The 22,862-nt window shown below is 36.9% G+C and overlaps 1 protein-coding gene across 4 annotated transcripts in view; it reads right to left on the bottom strand.

Moving 5' to 3' along the window:
* Window positions 1-22,862, bottom strand: part of fnbp1l (formin binding protein 1-like) — an 80,465-nt gene that overhangs the window by 2,827 nt on the left and 54,776 nt on the right. For 2 of the 4 annotated variants that reach the window (XM_079827579.1, XM_079827578.1), the window contains exons 4-14: window positions 22,385-22,532; window positions 22,221-22,283; window positions 17,997-18,101; window positions 17,696-17,824; window positions 15,246-15,392; window positions 7,736-7,939; window positions 6,617-6,769; window positions 4,431-4,540; window positions 3,171-3,303; window positions 2,850-2,944; window positions 1,852-1,994 (exon numbers count right to left, since the gene is read on the bottom strand). In XM_079827579.1, coding sequence (XP_079683705.1) covers window positions 1,852-1,994; window positions 2,850-2,944; window positions 3,171-3,303; window positions 4,431-4,540; window positions 6,617-6,769; window positions 7,736-7,939; window positions 15,246-15,392; window positions 17,696-17,824; window positions 17,997-18,101; window positions 22,221-22,283; window positions 22,385-22,532 — 1,430 coding nt within the window. The remainder of the gene's footprint in view (window positions 1-1,851; window positions 1,995-2,849; window positions 2,945-3,170; window positions 3,304-4,430; window positions 4,541-6,616; window positions 6,770-7,735; window positions 7,940-15,245; window positions 15,393-17,695; window positions 17,825-17,996; window positions 18,102-22,220; window positions 22,284-22,384; window positions 22,533-22,862) is intronic. The other 2 variants (XM_079827581.1, XM_079827580.1) reach the window with 1 other exon arrangement.

Here is a 22,862-nt window from a genome sequence, read left to right on the forward strand (position 1 = left end):
TATGGCAAAAGTTTAATCTATCAACTAGCTCTGCTGGTGAGAAAACGCATGGGACGCCACAACCCACTTGTGATTGTTGTCTTACCACTGATAGCACTCTGGTTGGTCGTAGTGAATTTGAAAGACAACCGTTTATCCCGCCCCTCGGATACAGCCCTGCGCCAATGGTGTGTTCCCAGACCCAACATCTCGATGTGGGTCTGGCTTGTCAGGCTACTTAAAGGCAGTAATAATTAAAATATATATATATATATTTTTTTTGTGAAAAGATGTTACACTGTTCTTTTTAATAGACAACTTATTTTCGGATCTTCATGCTCAGTGAACGAAGATGTACCTTTAACTTCACTAAGCTGATCGCTCTCTAAACCCCCCACAGTCATCATGTTTTCAGGCCATTTCAAGTTTGATTTTGATGTGACAAAGCGGTGATATCGAAGTGTGTGAGTCTTTTCTTTATCTTTGAATTATTCTTCCATTAATGCCATCATTTTGCTAATTCAGAACAAACTGAACACGCACAATCATAATCAATCATATCATGATGGAGGCATTGCCTTCTCTCACGTAACATCCACCTTTCATTCTCAATTACCCCCCACTAAACCCATCGCTCGCTTTGGGGGTCTGTTAAAAATCAATGGGCTTAGGGGAGGCAAGAGACTAACTTATCAAAATATATATGTACTTTGATATATAAATAATATCAAAGAACTCCCGCTGTAACTTTATCTGCTGGTGTCGCTGTTGGACAATGTTGCTTTCGAAAAACAATTAATTTATACACTTTTTAAATGTCACATTTTGTAATATTTGCATTGTTATATTTTTGTAATATGGATTATTTTCTCATCCAATTTTTGAGGAAGCACCTCTGAGGAAATGGCCCTGACTTTAACAGGCAGAGAAGTCATATAAATGAACACAGAAACTATCTGCAAAGGTTTTCTACAGAATTGTTTCAGGTTCTTTACAAGTTAAGCTGTGTCGACAGAATTGTAGGGATCATATTGATTACCACAGAAAATTATTAACTCTCAACTCTTTCCCCACCAAAAACAGAATGTTCTGTTATTAGAGAGACAACACTTCCCCGGCAAACAGAATTTTCAGAGTTTCTGTGTTTTCACTGTTATACGATGGAGGGCGCTATGACACATCTTCTGAAAGAGTACTGAATGTCCTGATCTAAACACATGAGAAGAAGATGCAGAAACAAGCGATATCATATGTAATCATATGCATATGGAAAATAATGTGATCATCAACATTAAAGAGCATATAAATCAAAAGCCTAATGTTACTGAATGAAACAGCTTTAGGACTGTGAAGCTTTGGGGATGTTGAGGGACTCGATCTACTCAATCTGTGTTTTAATCATCATTCTGAATCTGATCTGCATGTAGTCTTTGACAGAAAAAAACACTATTATCTCAGCTTTTGCTAAAATTGTTGCTTTTTTAATGAAACTTACCCATATTCAAGGGTTGATCAAAAAAGAAAGCATGAAGCTAGAATAAAACTGGGTTTTTGTTTAATAGCAAAGGCTCTGTTCTTTCTTTTGATATTGCATGTTCAGATATTCATAAAAGATTCTGGGGGCCATCAAAAATGCTGGCAGTGGCTGGCAACTTATATATACACAATATATATATAAATGCAGGTGGGGAATTGGGAGAAATGAATTATTTAGTAAAACATTTTTAATTTTGTTGCATAGTAATTCCTGTGGGCAGAATCGGTTGGTAAACTCTTTTTATGGCTCTTTATAACCAACATTACACCACACATGTTGTGAACAGAGCTCAACTCATTCTAAACGAGAAACATTAAAGCAAGCTGTTTTTGTACCATCAAAAGAGTAGAGAGCTTTGCAGTGGCCGATGGCAGGGAGAGGATCGTCATCGTCAAACTCGTCATCAAATTCGTGTGGGTCTGGCTGTGGTGGAGACCGATGCTCCTGACTGTGATCATCTGTGTAACTGCCTTCAGGGCTGAAAGACACACATGAAAGAAACAATGGCAATGCATCAAAGTGGCCTTTATGTTCAGAGGCAGCGGTGTGACGTGTGGAAGCACAAAGCACTGACGGTATGACGGTTGGCATGTTTTGTTTGCAGCTAAAGCTGCTGTTGCACTGATACTAGTTGTATATCTTTTGGTTTGCGTACATCATGATAAAAAAAAAATATTATGAGATTTCACTAATGCTGCATTTTTTTGATCGAGCAACACAGTAAAAACTGTAATATTGTGAAATATTACAATTTAAAATAATTGTTTGAATATATTTGAAAAGTCTAATTTATTCCTGTGATGGCAAAGCTGAATTTTCAGCATCAGTAGCACTCCAGTCTTCAGTGTCACATGATCCCTCAGAAATCAATGTTGAAAACAGCTGTGCTGCTTAATATTTCAGGATTCTGTGATGAATAGAGTTCAGAGTGCAAAAGAACAGAATTTACTGTCTTTACTGTCTCTTTTTTATTTATTGCATCTTTGCTGAATAAAGTTTATAATAAAAAAACAAAAAAAAAAACAGTATGATATTTCAATGGATTATACAAAAATGATCACTATTATTTAATATACATTTTACCATGTCGGATATTATGATATTGAATTTTACTAAATCTGTCCTAACATTTAATGATTTTCTGGTTAGGTTCTGGACAACTGCATGACTACTTATATCCCATCAACCTCTTTTAATAGCTGCTGTGCCTTTCTACTCAACAGCAAGCACAGCTCAATAGCTCTTCTACGAGTGGGTTTACACACAGTTCAGGCACTCATAAAATGTACGACTGTATACGGGACATATTATAATGTAATCAGGAAATACAAACCTCTCTCTGCCGTGGGGTGCGTGGTGGTTCACATCCGCACTGGGCCGCCGCTCACCACGGGATCCATGCTTCCCTTCAACCTCTGCCAGCCAACTCTGAGATGGAGAGAGACGGTTGAGGAGCGATACATGTCCAAATAATTTTGCATTGTCAAGCATTTCATGTGAAGCAGCAACCGCATTATGTCCATTCCTCCACTAGATGGCAGTGGCACACAGAGCTGCTCAGCTGTTTTATGTCAAATTTATCCAGATGTACATTCCCGGAGGCTGTGCTTCCTTATAAGACTGCAACAATAAGTCATTCCTCTGGGAAGGTTACCTCATTTTTATGGATCTCAGAGCGGAGTTTCTCCATATTGCATATGGTCTCTGAAATCTTGGGCTGGAGACTTCCAGGATCTCCCATCTGAGGATTCTTCTCATAGACATCTTTCATTTTGTTAAGAGCATCTCTGTGACAAGGACAATTATGATTTTGAGATATTATTCTCTAGCTATTTAATAGGTTTTAAAAGGTATATGCATCGATGCAAACAAACTTAAAGGGATAGTTCACCCATAGTTCACCCATGATTTACTCACCCTCAAGTCAACCTAGGTGTATGTGACTTTCTTCTTTCAGATGAATAAAATCGGAGTTACATTAAAAAAGTCCTGTCTCTTCCAAGCTTTATAATGGCAGTGATTTGTTGTTTCGTAATTTAAAATCCATACAAGTGCATCTATCCATCATATAACTGCTCGACACGGCACCGGGGGGTTAATAAAGGCCTTCTGAAGCAAAGCAATGGGTGTTTGTAAGAAAAATATCCATAATTAAAACCTTAGAGCCTTAAAATAACTAAGCCGTATGCAATTCGACTTTACGGCAAAAGAGTTTCCCCTGACGCGATGTATAGAAGCATGGCAAGCTTTGACGCCTCTCGCGGATAGGGCTGGACAACAAACTTAAGCCCCTCTTATATCGAAATCCTCCGCCATTTCTCTTTAAAAATTCATGACTGGTGTTTTGTTTTGCTCTATCCTCTGTGCTTCCATGTTCGTCAATACGCATGTGTCAAGGGCCAGTGGGTACTCTTTCACCGTAAATTGATGCATACGGTGATCCGCTGGAAGCTAATTATTTTAGTCTTTAAAGTTTTAAATATGGATATTTTTCTTACACAAACTCACCACACGCCGTGTGGAGCAGGTATATGATGGATAGATGGACTTGGACTTCAAGGACTTCAAAAACCACAATTCACTGCCATTATAATGCTTGGACTTTTTTAATATAACTTTTCAAATGTTTTTTTTTCAAATTTACACAATTTTCAGATTTTATTCGTCTGAAAGAAGAATGTTACACACCTAGGATGACTTGAGGGTGAGTAAATCATGGGATGATTTTCATTTTTGGGGGAACTAACCCTTTAAAAATGTAAATAAATAATACATTAAAATAAATTAATATTGTTATGCTTAATTAAAACAATTCCCCAGCATTAGATGGGTTTAAGTATGGAATACAATTCAGTTTTTTCTGCTCATTTGAAGGAATTCGAAAAAAAGAAAGGGAGCAGCACGCTTTAACCACCTTTGGTCCATTTCTTTCTGTAGTTCTTTGTTCAGCTCATCAATCCTCTGTTGAAGTTTTTTGCGTCTCTGTTCAGGGGGAAGATGGCTGAGATCCTCTAGTGTTGGCGCCTGTACAAATATAGGTTATTGGTTGAAAGCAAAGCACCCAGACACAGTGCACATGGTATAAACAGTCGCTCTTAAGAGATATGTCCTTCCTAGAGCTTAATGGGCCCATTAGTTTGCATACATTCCAATTTTGCAATTAAACTGAAGGTTTATAAACATTAAGCAACACTATAAGAAAGACATCTTTAAGCTGTACGGCATGAAGAAGGAGGGGGTTTCATTGCAGTCACAGCATCCTACAACTAAACACTCAAAGTCTATTCTCAAACCTCATTTCTATACTACAGCAGTCCAAAACACACATCACTTACCAGCTTTAAAGACCACTGAGAGGTTAAGGATAAGTCACGCCATTCCAAAAAAACAAAGACAACAAATCGCTCATCAACATCAGTCAATCGAACGTATTTTGACTGACGATTTTAGTCACGGTCACACAGAATTTAGTCACGATAAACCAGGTCTTAATCTAGGTCGGACCTACTGTAGTTCTAGCTCATGTTAGTCTAACATTGTTAATACCACAAAAGAAAAATACCACAAAAAAGCCTGAAACCTCACAACAACCTCATCTTTGTTTTCAATATTTACATTTAAGCTAGGTAGGAGCAGGTAATAATGGCATATGGTTTTACAGAGGTAGGCCTTGATGTGGTTTCTGAATCAGTTGATTTGAGTGATGACGGCAATCCAATATGCTTCTATAGTAAATTTGAAACATTCAGTGGGTTTGTTGCACTGACGATGATGTACCACTAAACTTAGCAAAGAAAATGTTGGACAACAAAGATGACGCTTGTGAGATTTCTGAACAGTTGTATCCAGATGGTTAAAAAGACATTTACAAATGTTAAACCTTGTCAAAAAAAATCTCCCTGCGTCCTCAAACTGTATGCGAGCGGTCATCGTTCGCTCTGTTGTTTAGAAAAAGATGGACTGGTACTCTTTGGAGATAATTGAAATGACTTGGATGCGCATTTTTCTACAAAGAGATTTACAGCTGGATGTTAAACATTGCTAGTAAACAAAATCAGTTTGGTATTTATCCAAAAAAGCTTCGTTCAGGATTTAAAAGATCTTCAAAGGAGAGTTTTTCAAAACAGTGAATCTCCCAGACTAAACGCAATGTATATTCAGACGAAAAATCCCCTAATATTTGTGCATTTATTCCCGGTGTTCTGCTTCTCAAGTCTGTTTTATGGCGTGTTCACAATGACAGCGATTTGTAATTACAAGTCATACATTTTCAATGAGCAACAGCACATTTTAGCAGTGGTGTGATGCGGTATCTATCCATAGCCATGTTTCCATCCACCTATTTTATGCACATTTGGGATATTGCTTTTTTAAAAAATCTAAAAATGTGCATAAAAAACTTGTGCTCTCAATTGAGTTGTATATTTTAAATCTTAAAACATGCACATAAATTAAGATGAAACATTTAAAGAATAAATTCCTCGATGCGCATCAAAAAAGTCACATGACTGTGATAACTGGACCAACCAGCAGATCACACTGTAATGCTGTTTTGGTTGTTCTGAAATGCAGTGGCAGTTTTAGTGGAAGTTGTCTATTTTGTTCTCTTCGGCTCACTGGATGGAAATGGTGCTTTATTCGCAAATGTTTTTTAATGCGATATTACAATTTTACGCATAAGTTAAATTCTCAACTTTGGATGGAGACAGCTAATGAGAGTTCAGGTGTGACATGGCAAGCACAAAAGTTTAAAATCAACGTCAGTGTGAACAGGTTTACAGAAAAGAGCTACTGAGCTGTGTTCAGTAATATGCAAGCTTGAATGTGCTTTTAAAAATAAAGCAAGAAGAAATTCAAAATCACCCACCCAACACTCCCACCACCGTGTTCTACTGCTTTACGCAGCAAATCAAACTTTTAGTTTAACCCCACAGCTAAAATTATGGGCACAGCTCTTTGGACCCAGATAAAGCTTTCTTCCTTCACTCAAAACAATCGGAATTAGCTAAACCTTGGGTGAGAGAAACCGGCCCAAGCGCAAACGGCAAGCGCTAATGTCATAATCACGGCAAACCCACAACACACCAGGTCGACTCTTACCCCTCTTTTCACAGTTCGGAAGGATGGGATCTTAGATTTTGCATTTCTCTTTTCAGATAGAGGGTTAGCCATCCGCTCTTTTGGGAATTTAGGAGACTGGAAATGGCCAGAGGGAAAACTTGGGAGGGAAGGAGGAGGGTTGGATGGGGGAAGCTGGGACAACAAAGACTTGAGGTGAACTAATATCCAAACACAAACAAACGAACACACAAAACGATGATCGTTTGACTTAATGAAGTCTATCTTGTTAAATGTTGCTTATAAGCAGGGCCACATGGAATCTGCAGACTTTTTTTGCAGGATTATGCGGAAGGGTTCTAAATGTATTAAAAAGATCTAAGAGTATTGGAACTGAAAACATTATAAAATATAAAATATTCACCTCTTAACTTTTATTTAAGGTTTACAATACAAATAGAACAACTTCTCTTATAGTACATCCACTAAAAGATGGGAGAAAATATTGCTTTATCAATTGTATTGTACACAAATCATTACATAAACAATTTAACATCATTCAACAATAGAGCTAAATAAATAAATACCGATAGTACCCAAGTAAATAAATGAACTACTTTTAATAGCTATAAATAATTTTTGCAGATTTTTATGGTTTCCTTAATCTAGTCACTTTTATTTTAGTCATTTTTAAATATCTCACTCTCAAAAAAAAAAAGTCACGTCAATCAGCGCAGCCTACTACCTCTCACAATCACGTTTGCTTCTCAATGAAGGGCACTAATCTGTGGAAATCTGGAGTTTTCTGCTGAATTCTTCAGGTGCAGATTCCGTGTGGGCCCGCTTAGAAGCAAGTTTTAACTTTCATTACATCATTCAAATGAAGGGTTTTTAAAAACAAGAACTGCTTTTAAGGGAAGGAAAAATCTGAAGTAATGTTCTAAAAAAAGACAACAAGGTCAGGAAGTTTGTAGGTACTGACAGCATAGGTCTGAAAGCAGAAGTTAAAGTTTTACCTAGTCATATAATCCTTTACTATTCACACAAGACAAAGCAGAGAGCCCGGCGGTCATGTGGGCTCTTAATTTATCACCTATTCTTAACAAATGAGCCTTAAAATGGAACAGAAGTTGAACAATGAAAAGCGTTTGTAAAACTCACCTTGGGTTTCTTCCCAAAAAGCCAGAGTTTGTTTTTGGTCCTGCTAATTGCAGGTTTGGGGTCCGGTTTGCCTCCTTCTGTTTTGGGGGTCCCAATAGTGCCATCTGATCCTGTTCGCTGGATGTTCTGACTGAAGTCCTCAAAAGGGAAATCAACCGGGGGTTCAAACCCCGACTTGAATGACTCCACTACAATCCCAGAATCCTGTGGGACAACAACAATATGCTTAACATGCTTGATATGCTTTATTTAGAGTCAAGTGCAAGTATAATACACTACCTTTCAAAAGTTTTTTTTTTTTTTTTTTTACATGTATGTTACAAAAAATATATATATTTCAAATAAATGCTGTTCATTTGAGAAAAATGTTTCTACATCAGAAAACTTTTTCAACAATAATACGAATACGAATTCAGCAAAAATCAGCATATTAGAAAGGATCATGAGACACTGAAGACTGGAGTAATGGCGGCTAAAAATACAGCAGGAATAAATCACATTTTAGAATCTATTCAAATAGAAAACATTTGTTTTACTGCATTTTTGATTAAATAAGAGCATTTTTGGGGACCATAAGAGACTTCTTTCAGAAACATAATCTTACAAGCCCCAAACTATTGAATGGCATTGTACATTTCATTCAAACGAAAGAAACACATTTCCCTGAACTCTGTCACTATCATAACACAGTTCTTTCTCCACTACTACTACAACTTTATTTATTTGCACTCTTGAACATCCATTCTCAGTTACTTAGCTAACAGTTTAGAAACAGTACAATGAGCATAAAGGTGTCAGCTCATGGTTTGTTCTTTTCAAGGACTGAACCAGCAACCTTCTAGTTACCAGCCCATACATGTAGCAGTAATATTGTATAGAGGGGGGGGAAACAGCAACGCCGCATCTTTAAAAAAAACAAACAAAAAAAAAACTATAAAGTGAAGAAATAAAAGGCATTATTTAAGACTATTATATGAAGAAACAGTGAATACTATAGTGTTGGTAAACTGTGAAAGTAGGCACAAGGCAAGATGTTTAGCCGGCCTGGGATGACGTTTGTCCAGGGTGTGGTAGCATTACAAGAGAGCTCTGGCTTCATGTCACCCGTTTAACAGCCTCTATGAGGCTCTCTTGACCTCAGCATTCGAGCAGAGGGCATTAGGAAATCCCAGAACAACGCAAGCAAGCTCATAAATAAAATCGTAAACAGAATCAGGTCATAATCAGACCAGATTGGTTCATCAAGTACCGACCATTGGAGTCAGGAAAGCAAGGGGAAAAGAGGAAAAACAAGGGTGGCATGGTGTTATGGGTGTTACCAAAGAAACTGATCATTTCTGAGTCTGAGGATATGAACAGCTATGAGTAGAATCCTTGAGCTGCCATCTTAAAATTACAGTAACTCGTCACAATGTGAAAGCCAAATTATTCTTAAAATAAAGAAAGAGTTGTGCATAAATTAGTTGGTCTTCAATCCTAAATTATTTAATAGATCTAGGAGTATCCTAACCTAGTTAGGAGTTGCTAAATGGTTGTGTTACATGTACAGATTGGTATGTTCATCATGAGCATCTAGATCTTGTCAGAAGGTCGGTATGGCCATTAACTTAAATTGATTCGCACACACTTGAGGCTGCACATATAGTTGCTCAAGAATATAGAGATTCTCTCAAAAATTTAAGTTACGATGGAAATGTACAAAAAAAATATGGCTGGGAATTAGGGCTGCTCGATTATGGAAAAAATCATAATCACGATTATTTTGGTCAATATTGAAATCACGATTATGTAACACGATTATTTCACATGACTTTGGGAATGTGTTGTATTTATTAAAAATACACCTTTCAACAATTCAATTGAAATTGTAACATTTGTTGTACTTTTTGAACTATTAAAATAAATAATATAACATATATTCAAATCAAAGTATAAAAGTATTCACGTAAAAATGATAACCACAAATTAGTGTTAATTTTGTCACCTATTTTTAATTTAGTCTTAGTCTTAGTCTTGTGCCAAATGTCCTTGTTAGTTTTAGTCATATTTAGTCATTCACATATCTTTTTTTGTTAGTCAAGTTTTAGTCGACTAAAAGTCTCGTCATTTAAGTCTAGTTTTAGTCAAAAGACAACTCAAGGTATCTTAGTCAAGTTTTAGTCGACCAAAAGTCTAGTCATTTTAGTCTAGCTTTAGTCAAAGGAAAACTCAATATATTTTGTGGCAAAATAAGTTACATAAAGTACATATAACCTGCATAATGTTTGTGCCACAACACCATAGCTAACTGGTTGATTTACAGCGTAGATCAGCATTAGCTTATGAGACGATGGGCACAAATATCGAGTTCGATCTTGATTCAGTATGAATTCATATGTATATAGCCTACTGTACATAGTATAAGGGAAAATATGTTTTTTACACTTTTTTGGGGTTATATTATATTTGCTTGCATTCTTTACTATTCACTATTATTAATATTTCAAAATTTCACAAATAAGTAAGCAGTTATGATCTGTGTATGTATTAAAGAGCCATACAGGCACCCAGTGGGTAATGGCATTACAAGTGAATTTTTTTATTTTTCCAGCCACAAAATGACTCTAATTTGCCTCTTTGCAGTGGAATTCTCTATTTTAACCTTAATTAATACACTAATTGTAATATAAATAATAAAAATATTAGAAGAAAAATATTTTAAGTGATCATTAATGGACCACAAGTATTGCACAAATAGTATTTAGTACCAAAAGATCTCCTCAAAATATTCAATAAATATTATTGAATTAAAATATAGGCTATTTATTTGTGAAATAGTTAAGGTGTATGGTCACATTTGACCATCAATGAGTACAAGTGTGACTAATTAGTAAGGAATACCTGAGGGCTAAATACAAGAAAAACATTAATATTTATGTTAACAATGTTGATCTCTACCACTCTCCATAATAAAATGATACTGTAAATGTGGCTGACGCACACCATGCTGTACTGTTTACCAAAAATTGCTGCAAACACCTGTAAAGTGAACCTGTTGTGTAACTTACGCGGCTTAAGCCATTCAAATATACTGACACAGCGCTAGAGGTGTTGAGCGCTCCGGGAACCGTGACCACACGCGCGCGGCCGCGAGATGACAGGCGGAGTCTGAGAGAGACCTGCACTCCAGCAACAGCGGGAACTCTTTCTGAATATTTTGAACAGCTGAATATTCATCTCATGATGTAAAAGTAGAGACAATTGTAGACGAAAATGAAGAGAGATTTTATCTTAGTTTTTATTTTATGCAAAACATTTTAGTCTCGTCCTTTTTCGTCAACAATAATGCATGTTAATTTAGTCTTAGTCAGTGTTTTTGGACATTGGTGCAGTCTCGTCATCGTCTCGTCTTCGTCATGGAAAAAAAGGTCGTTAACGAACATATTTAGTCTCGTCTCGTCTGACGAAATTAACACTACCACAAATAAATAAGATAAACAATATGGTTCGGCTAGATATGCTTTTCAGGTACGTCTAACATTAGTTTTTAGGTACAGAAATGTATCAAATGTAAAATAACATTGCATATTTGAGTGCATAAATGAAAGATTAATCCAATTAAACTTACAAAAGCTATTCAATCAAGTGCAGTGAATGATGTCCTTGTCTTTTGTTGTTTGACATTAAACAGACAGACAGCAGTAAAGGCTACTGCCTCTTTAAAGGGTAACTAAACCCTAAACCAACTTTTTTTAGTTAATGATCTGTAATACTGGGGCTTTATTAATGCTGTTCATTGATTCGAGTAAATGTTTTGACATTTGAGTATAAAGTGTTTTAATTCTATAAAATATGGTGTAAAACCGCCAAAGTGCTGCCCTCCTAAGGTTGAACGGTGGCTACTGCAGTTGAATTTTCCTATTGGACGTTGTGGTACATCGTGACGTAGGATGGTACCTCCAACGGCTCACTATCCGCGCCCCTGGCACGAGCTCACCACGCCCTCAGAAATGATTCCCCCAATCACATGATGAGAACGGCTTCACTCCAGTATGAACTGTCATATTACATGAAGTGGAAACATTATGAATGAAACTCACTTGACACATGCTTTAACATTGTATTGAAGAAAATACGGTTAAATAATGAAATTGTCAGTACACGTTAGGCTTTTCTTGCGATTTTATTGCCGCCCGTCATGTGTACAGATAATTTTCATACATGAGACGCGCTTTCAAACCCTGACACGCAAGTGGTTGCGCGGACGCAGATAGATTAGGTCAGTTCTCTTGCGCGGCTGCTTCACTAGCATCGGGAGTTAACGCAGTTTGAGCAGCGGCTTGCATTGATAAGGCTCCGGGTTTATGTCTACAGACAATCCACCCTCCTCCACTTCAGTTGAAGGTAGGAGAAATGACCGCTCTGTTGCAAAGCTGGAGTCACTCCAGTCATTCTCCATCTTTGCGACTCGCGAGTCTGACAGCTGTCAATCAACCCGTCCCTGCGGGTCTCAGGTGCACGCCCTCCGCTCAGCCCCGCCCTCGGTTTGTCCCCTCTGTGTCCGCCGGGCTCTGCCCACTTTTCCAGCATTTTTTGAAAATTGCCAGTGGGTGGAGTTAAGCTCTGAGCAGGGGTTTAGTTACCCTTTAATGATCGGATATGCGTCGTCTGTCTCGACTGTATAAAGTTCACTTAAGGCATATACAGACTATGTCTGCTAGGATACTCATCAAGTTGGACATGTTGACATACGTTTTGTGTGACTTTGTCCGTTCAAGAGCAAGACTTGAAAGAGAACTCAATATTTGCGCGCTGAGAGACGTGTGCGCGCTCTCGGATGAGCGCACAGAGATACATTTTCTCACAGCGCGCGCGGCTTCTCATTCGCGTCTTCTGGCACTAAACCCGGGTGATGACGGGCAAAACGACTGGTCATATTCGAAAATATGGCAGCACTCGCATGCATTGAACAAAGTTTACAAAGTGAGAATTATTTGAAAAATATTAGGGGAAAAAAGGACATTTACACGGCATCCCTGCTCTCGTCAGTTTTTGTTTCTTTATTAGATTGTCATAGGTCACTGTGTTTAATTTTCAAGTGGTTAAACAAATTCGTGGTGTTCCTTTGCGTTGCAGCCACTACCATGTAGCAAATCTTGCACGTAGCATGTTTCTGCTCGTAGTCTGATTCCTCGAAGCCAAACTGTTCCCAGACAACGGAGTTGGTTTTGCCTTTTTTGCTCACCAAACGCTGCTGTAACTGCCCTCCTTCTGCCATCTTTACTCGCGCCGAGTTTTTAAATTCCAGCGGATGATATGCACACGAGACTCACGACCTGAGAGAGATTTGTGGCTTCGGGAGGGGCGGATGAGCGCGTGCGCGTTTCATTCAGAACGCAAGACTAAATAAGAGTGTTCTAGCAAAACTGAACATGGCAAAATAATCGTTTTTTCTCGATTGTACTATTTTGGTGATCGTTGGGAGGAAAAATCGAAATCGAAATCGAAATTCGATTAATTGCACAGCCCTACTGGGAATATAGTGGGAGTCTGGATTAAGTATCAGTATTTAAGAATGCTTAGGCTACACTAAAAGTTACTTTTAGCTTCTTTATATGAAGCTCAGAGGTCTTTCTTTTTGCTAAGAACGGTTTGACTTCAAGTTAAAGCATTTCCTGGAAGTTCTATTTATCGTTCAAAGTTTGGGGTCAGTAAGTTTTTCTTTTCAGCAAAGATGTATTCAAATTGATCAAAAGTGATAACTTTTACACTTACAAACAATTTATATTTCAAATATATGCTGTTCTTTTGAACTTTCAAAAAATCCTGAAAATAATTGTATCACTGTTTTCACACAAAAATATTAAGCAGTGCAGCATTGATAATAATAATAAATGTTTCCTGAGCACCAAATCAGCATATTAGAATGATTTCTGAAAGATCATGTGACACTGAAGACTGGAGTAATGATGCTGACAATTCAGCTTTGCAGCACAGTAATAAAATTAATCTTAAAAACATTTTAAACATTTAATTTTTTCTTACCCTCATTCACTATGGTTTCGCAGGAAATTGTGTACATACTTCACTTGCCAGTGCGTTTCTCGTCATCCGTAAATAGAAAAAAAGTTGCTCCAGCTACTTTGACGTGTATGGTGTGGGAGCGGCATAGGTTAGTTGTCACAAAGAGTGGGAAAGGTTGACATGGAGCACGTTAAATCTTGAACCTTTTAAAAAACACACGCCGAACAGAGGAGAGTCAGCTGGCAAAAAGTGACAGAGCTTGTGATAAAACAAGAAACTACATTGGCTTGGCTTTTCAGAGATGGCAAGAACTTAAGGATTTGAAATGTTGTAAAAGCGACTTATTTCTCAGCAGGTGAGTAAGGTATTTTATTGAACAAAAATATTGCCGTATGTAGCTCTCTAACAGAGATCTTTGTAAATCATCATCCATTGTGCACAACCAAAGCAATGTCCTTCTGCAAAATGCATGCAGTTTTGTTTAACTGCTAGAGAGCAAATAAGTTACATAAAAGCATTTAAATTGTAATAATATGTCACATATGACTGCTTTTACTGATCATAACAGTAGCCTTAGTGAGCATAAGAACATTAAAAAAAACTTTACCGACCCCGAACTTTTGAACAAGTCCAGGACAGAAAGAGAAAGAGCGAGGGAGACTAAAATGAGGCAAGATAAAAATGAAATCAGCTGTTGCGGTGCCACACGTAACCTTTTCATAATCATCAGTGCTGGCGACAGCACTAAGAAAATTAGCAACTTATGTTTCTCTCATCCTCCCTTGCTCCCAATCATCCACTCCCACACTTCCTCCCACCTACTCGCTGTCTCCAATACTCCCTTTTTTTCTATCAGTGCAGTGGACCGGAGCTATCATGAAGATCATAGGTACAAAATGACATCAGGGAGAAGTACTTTACATTGTCTTGAGTTCATGGAGTGTAATAAGTTATTTGAGGCAACCAAGGGATGAAGGGTGGTAATCAAAGCACGTTAGATTTCATAACTACACCTTCTGGTTCTAAAACGCATCTTTTTCAAGATTTTTTTGTAAGCAACACATATATTGTTCAGAAGTTTATTTGCATTTATTTGATCAGAAATACAGTAAGATCTGTAATATTATGAAATATAATACAAAATAACTTTTCCATTTTAAAATGTAATTTATTCTTTTGATAGCAAAGCTGAGTTTTCAGCATCTTCAGTGTCACATGATCCTTCAGAAATTATTCTAATAATCTGTGATTCTTGGCTCAAGAAACATTTCTTATTATTAACAGTGTTGGAAACAGTTGTGCTGCTTAATGTCTGTGGAAAACATGATACTTTTTTGTAACATTAAAAAGTATTAATTTCTTTTTTTTTAAACCCATCTTACTGATCCCAAACTTTTGAATTTGTATATACTGCTAATATTTAATAATATAATTTATAGATGTTTTACCAGTACTCAATTCCTTCTTGTATAGCTCTTAAAAGTCTCAAGAGTGTTTCAGCACTTACCCTACGCTCATCCACATTTTTAGCAGCGGTCACCATGCCCTCCAGGCATTTTGAGACAATGGGAATGACTCTTCGTTCCACCTCGGCAAAACTCCGGTACGTCTCCCCAAGCTTGACCGTTCGCCGTTCATCCATGTCCTGCAGATTCTACAAGCACATGGACACAGAGTTTCAACTACACAAACAAAACTACATAGAGACGTTTTGATTTATTAGATCTTATTATAGCGCAGTTATTGTTAAATAAAAAGAAAACCATTAAGGGCCGGGTTCACACAGAACACGTTTTTGCTGTTAAAAACACGGGCCGCAGGTCAGTATATTGAAAAAACGTGCACAGTTAAATATGTCCATCTAGTGTGTGTTTACATAGAAAAAAATGGAAAAGTAGCACACAGTTGAATGGAAAACGGGTAAAGAGTAGTTTTCATTAACTGAAATAAAGCTGAAATAAAATAATATAAATATTTAGGGATGCACCGAATATTCGGCCACCGAAAATTTTCGGCCGAAAATGCCCCAAAAGTCCATTTTCGGTTTTCGGCCGAAAGACTTTTATCACCGAAACAACATGGCCGAAATGTTGTGATGACGCAAACAGAAACCGCGACCTGCACGTGCTTGTCTGAAGCAACATGTCTGCGGTGTGGACGTGTTTCAGTATATCTGAGAAACACCCACGTCTGCTTCATGCACAAGCACTGACAGCGAGAGCTCATGTTCTCGATGAGAAGAGAACCAGACTTCACTGTGAAACCGAACGCAATCTTTAACAGTGGGCATGTTTTAAGCGCGGAACACACTTCAATCTGGCGGCAGCGCGCGCGCGTGAACGCGATCATCTGTGAGCGCGATCGATCATCTCTTCCTAAAGAATAAACATGAATGAACATCTAAGGTGTGTTGAGGATACATTACAACTTACTGTCATGTGTATATATGTGGTGTAATCGCTCAATCAGTGTTTCAACGGCGGAAAGACCTCAATATAACTGCTGTAAACTAAACAGTCATGTAGCATCACATTTACCTCAGGCACCTCAGTGTCCACAGCTGTTAGTTCACTAGAGAAATCAACTCTTTCACTAAATATATGACCTATATTAGCCGTTATATTCATTATATTCTACTTAACCTGTTAATGATATCTTGATTATTTCATGTATGTTTAAATAAAATGACAGACACTGTGTATAAATGATTATATTTCAACAACGAATTGGATAAAAAACTATTTTATAATTAGATTTAGAAGTTATTGCAAAAACTGCCTTATGTGAAGTGTACATGTTTGTGTACGATGTTATTTGAGTGTTGATTATTAGACCTAAAAATACATAGCAACTGAATTTAGGCTAATAGTTTGGGCTCTGTTTTTAACCTTTAATATTAATGTGCAAGTAAGGGCTCCCTATATAGTTTAGAGCAATATATTCAATAAACTTTTAGTTATAATTTAATTCATTTAAGGACAGACTTTTTTTTTCTTCAGTTAACCAATAAAAATAAATAAAAAGCAATTTTGTAAAACTGCTGTACCGAACCGTCAGTTTTGTGTACTGCTACACCCCTATTCTACAGTTAACATATGGGCTATGGCAGTCTTTGCTTTGATACACTATTATGTTGAAGGCCTACAGAGAAAATAAATGTATCTTTAAGCAGTTGCACTTGTTCTGAATGCACTTTCTTGTAGTCCTACAGAGAACAATTTTAAATGCACTAGACCTAAATGCACTTTGTTTTTATGAGAGAACATTTAATTTAAAAACCTTTCTGTAGGCCTGTACATTATTATTTAATGTACAAATGAGTGGGGTCAAGTTAAACATTTTAGTTTGAATTTTATTTTATACTTTGCATTGTTGCAATGTGCTAAATAAATATTGGCATAACTTGTAATTGATTTATTCTTTGAAACTTTAATATTAATGTATGCAATTGCAATGCCTTGATTTTAGTAAAGTTAGTACACATTCATAGCGATAAATGCAATGGTACTAATATTTGGCATAATTTATTTCGGTGTTTCGGTTTTCGGCTTTCGGCCTTGGTTTCCTCTTTTTCGGTTTTCGGTTTCGGCCAAGAATTTTCATTTCGGTGCATCCCTATAAATATTAGATGAAAAACTTAAATTGCTAATTAGAACTGGAATAAAATAAGTACTAAAATTACTAACACTAAAATAAATTCAAGCTAAACAGAAAAATTCTATTAAAACTAATAAAAATGGCAAAAGCACATTACATTACATTTAAAAAAGCACATAAAATCAGAGCTAATTCAAAATATTAATGAATACTATAATAGTATATAAATAATACTAAAAAGCACTAACACCACTAACTACTTATTGTTCAGTGAGTATAATCTTTTAGCTTTAGACTTCAAGGACTCACTAAAACATTTTAATTAAACTATCAGAACCTAAAGATCAGGGACATCATCACCTTGAATATTTGAGGGATGGCCACATTGAAATGTTTCCACTGTTCAGCATTAAAGTTCTGCAACTGAGCTGCATACTCGTTCTTGCTCTCCTCCGCCATGTGTTGTCTCAGATACAGCTGGGACTTTGCCTAAGACAGAATGAATGGTCATCTGTATTACTAATACTTCAGGAATACAGCTCAGGCTTCGGGACAACTTCCAGTCTTAGGCCAGAAACTGCATTTCAAGTACTGTTTTTCAAATGGTTCAGACAACGTTCAGTCAACAACATATCAAGTATATCAGGATCACAGAAACTACCTTTTCCACCTCTGACTTTGTGGCGTTGATGTCATTGTCTAGCCTCTCGTAGATCATTTGTGATTTTTCTGCCTCTTTGCATTCCCGTTCAAACTTCTTTTTACTCTGTGAAATCACACAGAAAAGGAGACACACAAGTTTTTGGGCTGTCAAAACAGGCATGAAGCATTTCCTGCAACGTTATGCGAGCATTAGCAATCCTTCCTAGATAAAATCTGTCAGGATCTGATCTAGTAGCAACATAAATACACATAATCTTACAAACAAACATCCAAAACAGTACTGAAAGCGAGAGCGATAATGCAATTTGTGTAGCAGCTTCCAGAGCATCTGTGTTTCATTTCGTGACACTGCAAGAAAGAGGAATACCTATGTTATTACGACATGGCCACTCTCAACGCCAAATTCAGCTGTTGCTGGCCGTAAGCAGCAGCAACCATAAAGCTGCACAAATACTCCAGCCACACAGTCTATGAGACAAACTGACAGGCAGGAAACGTACAGGATGCAGGAATGCAGTGCAGGGTATGAATTGGAGCGAGGGGGAGAATGGAAAGAAAGAGCTTGATAACATGAATGCAGCGCAGGAAGGTTTCCATTTGTGCACTGCCAACCGTCTTTGCCACTTCTTCTGTTTTGTACTTGCACATAAACACACACACGGTCATCTGGATCTGTAAATATCTGGATCCCAGGTCACAGCTGGAGGAGAGGTTGTGAATCGGTCATTCGCACAACTGTGCAACTAGCAGTGCAAAGACAATCAATCTTATATGGGGCTGATTATATTCCAAACCTTCTGTGGTTGATACCAGTAGATTGAATTCAATCAGTAGATTGGAAAAAGCGCACAGTTAAAGATGTCCATCAAGTGCATGTTTACATGTAAAAACAATGGAAAAGTAGCGCAGTGTGTTAAGAATAGCTTTTAATTTAATTTATATTGAATTCAATCAGTATTAGATGAAAAACTGCACTATAAAGAAAATTAGAAATGGCTATAATAACTAACTGGAATAAAATACGCTGGTAACACTTTACTTCACAAAGTACTTAACATTAGTTAGTGTATAAACAAACATGAACTAACCATGAGCAATACATTTGGTTACAGTATTTAATAATCTTCGTTAACATTAGTTAATACAAATCCAGCTGTTCATTGTTTGTTCATGTTAGTTCACAGTGCATTAACTAATGTTAAAGGGTTAGTTCACCCAAAAATGAAAATTCTGTCATTAATTACTTACCCTCATGTCGTTCGACACCCGTAAGACCTCTGTTCATCTTCATAACACAAATGAAGATATTTTAGTTGAAATCTGATGGCTCTAAAAAGGCCTCCATTGGCACAATGCACGGTACACTCTCAAGACCCTTAAAAGGTACTAAAGACGTCGTTACAAAGTCCAACTCACTACAGTGGTTCTACAATAACTTTATGGAGTGACGAGAATAGTTTTTGTGCGCAAAAAAACCCTAAATAACGACTTATATAGTGATTACGATTTCAAAACACGCCATCATGAAGCTTCGAAGTGTTTGAATCAGTGAGTCGATTCAGGAGTTTGGATCACCAAATTTCAGCAGTTTGGCGGTTTTGACACGCGATCATAACTGATTCATAACGCTTCGAAGCTTCATGATGCCGTGTTTTGAAATCGTCATCACTATATAGGTCGTTATTTAGGGTTTTTTTTGCGCACAAAAACTATTCTCGTCACTCCATAAAGTTATTGTAGAACCACTGTAGTGAGATGGACTTTGTAATAGGGGTGCTCCGATCGATCGGCAACCGATCTCGATCGGTCGATAATCGCTTTGGGATGATTGATCGGCGGTCTCCAAAAAGGCCGATCTCATGAACCGATCGCATGCTGACGACACATAAATCCCGCGCCTGCCGTGAGAGCTAGGGCATGATACGCAGCGTCACAGTCTCATTCTCTTTCCAGCGCGGGTAAAATAATTATAATGCTGAAGGTGAGGTACAATTCATATTTCTATATTAAATAACTTACGCAGTCATTTGAAAACGTTCTGTGGGACGTAAGTTCACAAACAGCGCGCATGAATCACCGCGTGCGCGCGCTCTCTCTCTCCCTTTCAAAATGCTCAAATGGCTTCACATCAGCGCATCGCATGTGCACTAAAATCGAGCTGCACAGTTGACACAGGATTTGCCACTTTGCACAATCGAGACAGTGTCGCATCGTCACTAAAGTTTATCATTTGCATTTATTTTTAAGTCTTGCCAGTGTTCAAACCGCACTCGCGCGCACAGTCTGGAGAGACACACACACACACACACACAGGCCATCTCACAAAAAGCTTGCGAGTACAAATCGCGCTGAAATGGTCAGATACACACAAATGTATGTACTAAATGACCGTCTTGACGAGTATGCACGTAAACCCCGTCGTGACTCGCGAGTAAACATTTTGTGCAACTGTAACCGTATCCGTGTTCGCTCTTAAAGTGACAGCTGTCGAATAAACTGCTGCTGTCTCTGAGTTCTGTGTTGTTTGATGAACCTTTATGACACTCACTGCTCTTGAATGACTAACTTTTGCAACCTTAAGTGTAAGGATTAATCTAATTTAATTTAATTTATTCAGGGAAGACCAATATTAATTTACATTTGATTTCTTATTAAATGCCTTTAGTATTTCTTACCTCAATACTGTTAGACCTACCTGAATTTTTTTTTTTAAAACAAAAATGCACTGCATGATCAAATATTTAGGTGAGATAATTATATACATTTATTATATACATTTATTTGGGAAAGATGGCCTACAGTAGCCTTAAATTATCTTATTTTCTAAAATAAACACTTGGTGGTTCTTCAAGATCTTGACTCAGTTAATTTAGAGTTTGTTTCATTTCTACAAATGGTGCAAACTCTGCAAGATTATAGATAAAAGATTGCCATTCCCCTGCCATTCTGTGATCGGCAGTGATCGGCAATCGGCAGATCATGATCTTGGTGATCGGTAATCGGCCCCAAAAATGCTGATCGGAGCATCTCTACTTTGTAACGACGACTTTAGTACCTTTTAAGGGTCTTGAGAGTGTACCGTGCATTGTGCCAATGGACGCCTTTCAGAGCCATCAGATTTCAACTAAAATATCTTCATTTGTGTTCTGAAGATGAACGGAGGTCTTACGGGTGTCGAACGACATGAGGTTAAGTAATTAATGGCAGAATTTTCATTTTTGGGTGAACTAACCCTTTAACAAACAACTTTAGATTTGAATAATGTATTAGTAAATGTTGAAATTAGCATGAACAAAGGTTAATAAATGCTGTAGAAGTCCAGTTTATGTACTAAAATGACTAAAACAAAAATAAATTCAAAGCTAAATAGAAACAAATATACTTCTTAAAAATCTATTTAAACATAAAAGAACATAACATAAAATTAAGCTGAACAAAAAGAAAACTGAAAATAAGAAAATCAAAGCTTATTCAAAATATCAATGAATAATATATTACCAAACCTTCTGTGATTGATACAATACAAGTGAAATTTCACGTTTCTTGTTACCAATCTCCAATGCCAATATCCAATTAGAATTATTTATTCAAATTAAACAGTCATTAATGAAACTAAGAAAAAAAATACAGATGCAGATTATGTTAAGTTTTTGATGTATTTGTAGTAGTATCAATAAGTCAAATAAACATTAAATGAAACATTAAAATATAATGTGAACAAAATGCATGTATGTATGTATGTATGTATGTATGTATGTATGTATGTATGCATGTATGTATGTATGTATGCATGTATGTATGTATGTATGTATGTATGTATGTATGTATGTATGTATGCATGTATGTATGTATGTATGTATGCATGTATGTATATATATATATTTATATATATAAAATGAACTAATAATTAATAAATATTTAAATTATTTATTTAGAACCCACTGCTATCAACCTTTAGATATATTAGAAAACGTTAAAAGACCTTAATATTTATATATAAGAAAATCTATTTTATATTGTGTGTGTGTGAATTACTGACATTATTGATTTTGACAAAGAACTGCTTTGGAACAATATCACGCACAGCTGCATTACCTTCAGGGCTCTTACGCAAGGATGTATGCGCATACACACAAGCCTATCATACAGACCGCGCTTAAGTCCAGAGTCTGTACTGAGCACTACTGATTCTTTGGTACCAAAGTACCAGTACATTGCTTACATTGTCCATGTGTTTCCAGCACTGGTCTAGATACTGTTGGGTCTTCCGTCCCTCCTGGAGATGCTGTTGTTCAGAAAAGACACAAACACGTTTTAAAATACATCTACTTGTCTTGAACTTCACCAGGACATGCAGTATCTCAGTTGTATGTATTCGGCACTCACATGTTTTCTCTCTGCCTTCAGGTCCTGTGAGTACCTCATCAGCTCCCCATACACTTTGTGCCCCATCTCCTCGGCAACGACCTCTCGCTGACCTGCGTAGTCATTCAACTCGTTCAGTATGGAGTAGAATGAAATACAGGATGTGAACCTGCAGGAGAAAATATACAATGAAAAAAAAAATACTACACATAATTGTTATTTTGATTAATTTTTATTTCCATATCAGCATCAATTACTATTTTCGTGGCAAAATCAACATATTATTGATTTTTTATTTTATTTAATTGTTTAAGATTATGAAACAACAAATGAAATTTTGCAAGTTTATTTCTATTCGTTGAGCATTAGAAGTCAACTGATATGTTTATGTTGCTGATCAAAAGCAGGGAAACTGATATAATGCTGACAAATACAATTGCATTGTCAATGTAAAACCCACTGCTATCACCTTTAGATATATTACAAAAATTTAAAAAGA

Source organism: Gobio gobio, assembly GCF_949357685.1.
Source record: "Gobio gobio genome assembly, chromosome: 10".
Taxonomy (NCBI): Eukaryota; Metazoa; Chordata; class Actinopteri; order Cypriniformes; family Gobionidae; genus Gobio; species Gobio gobio.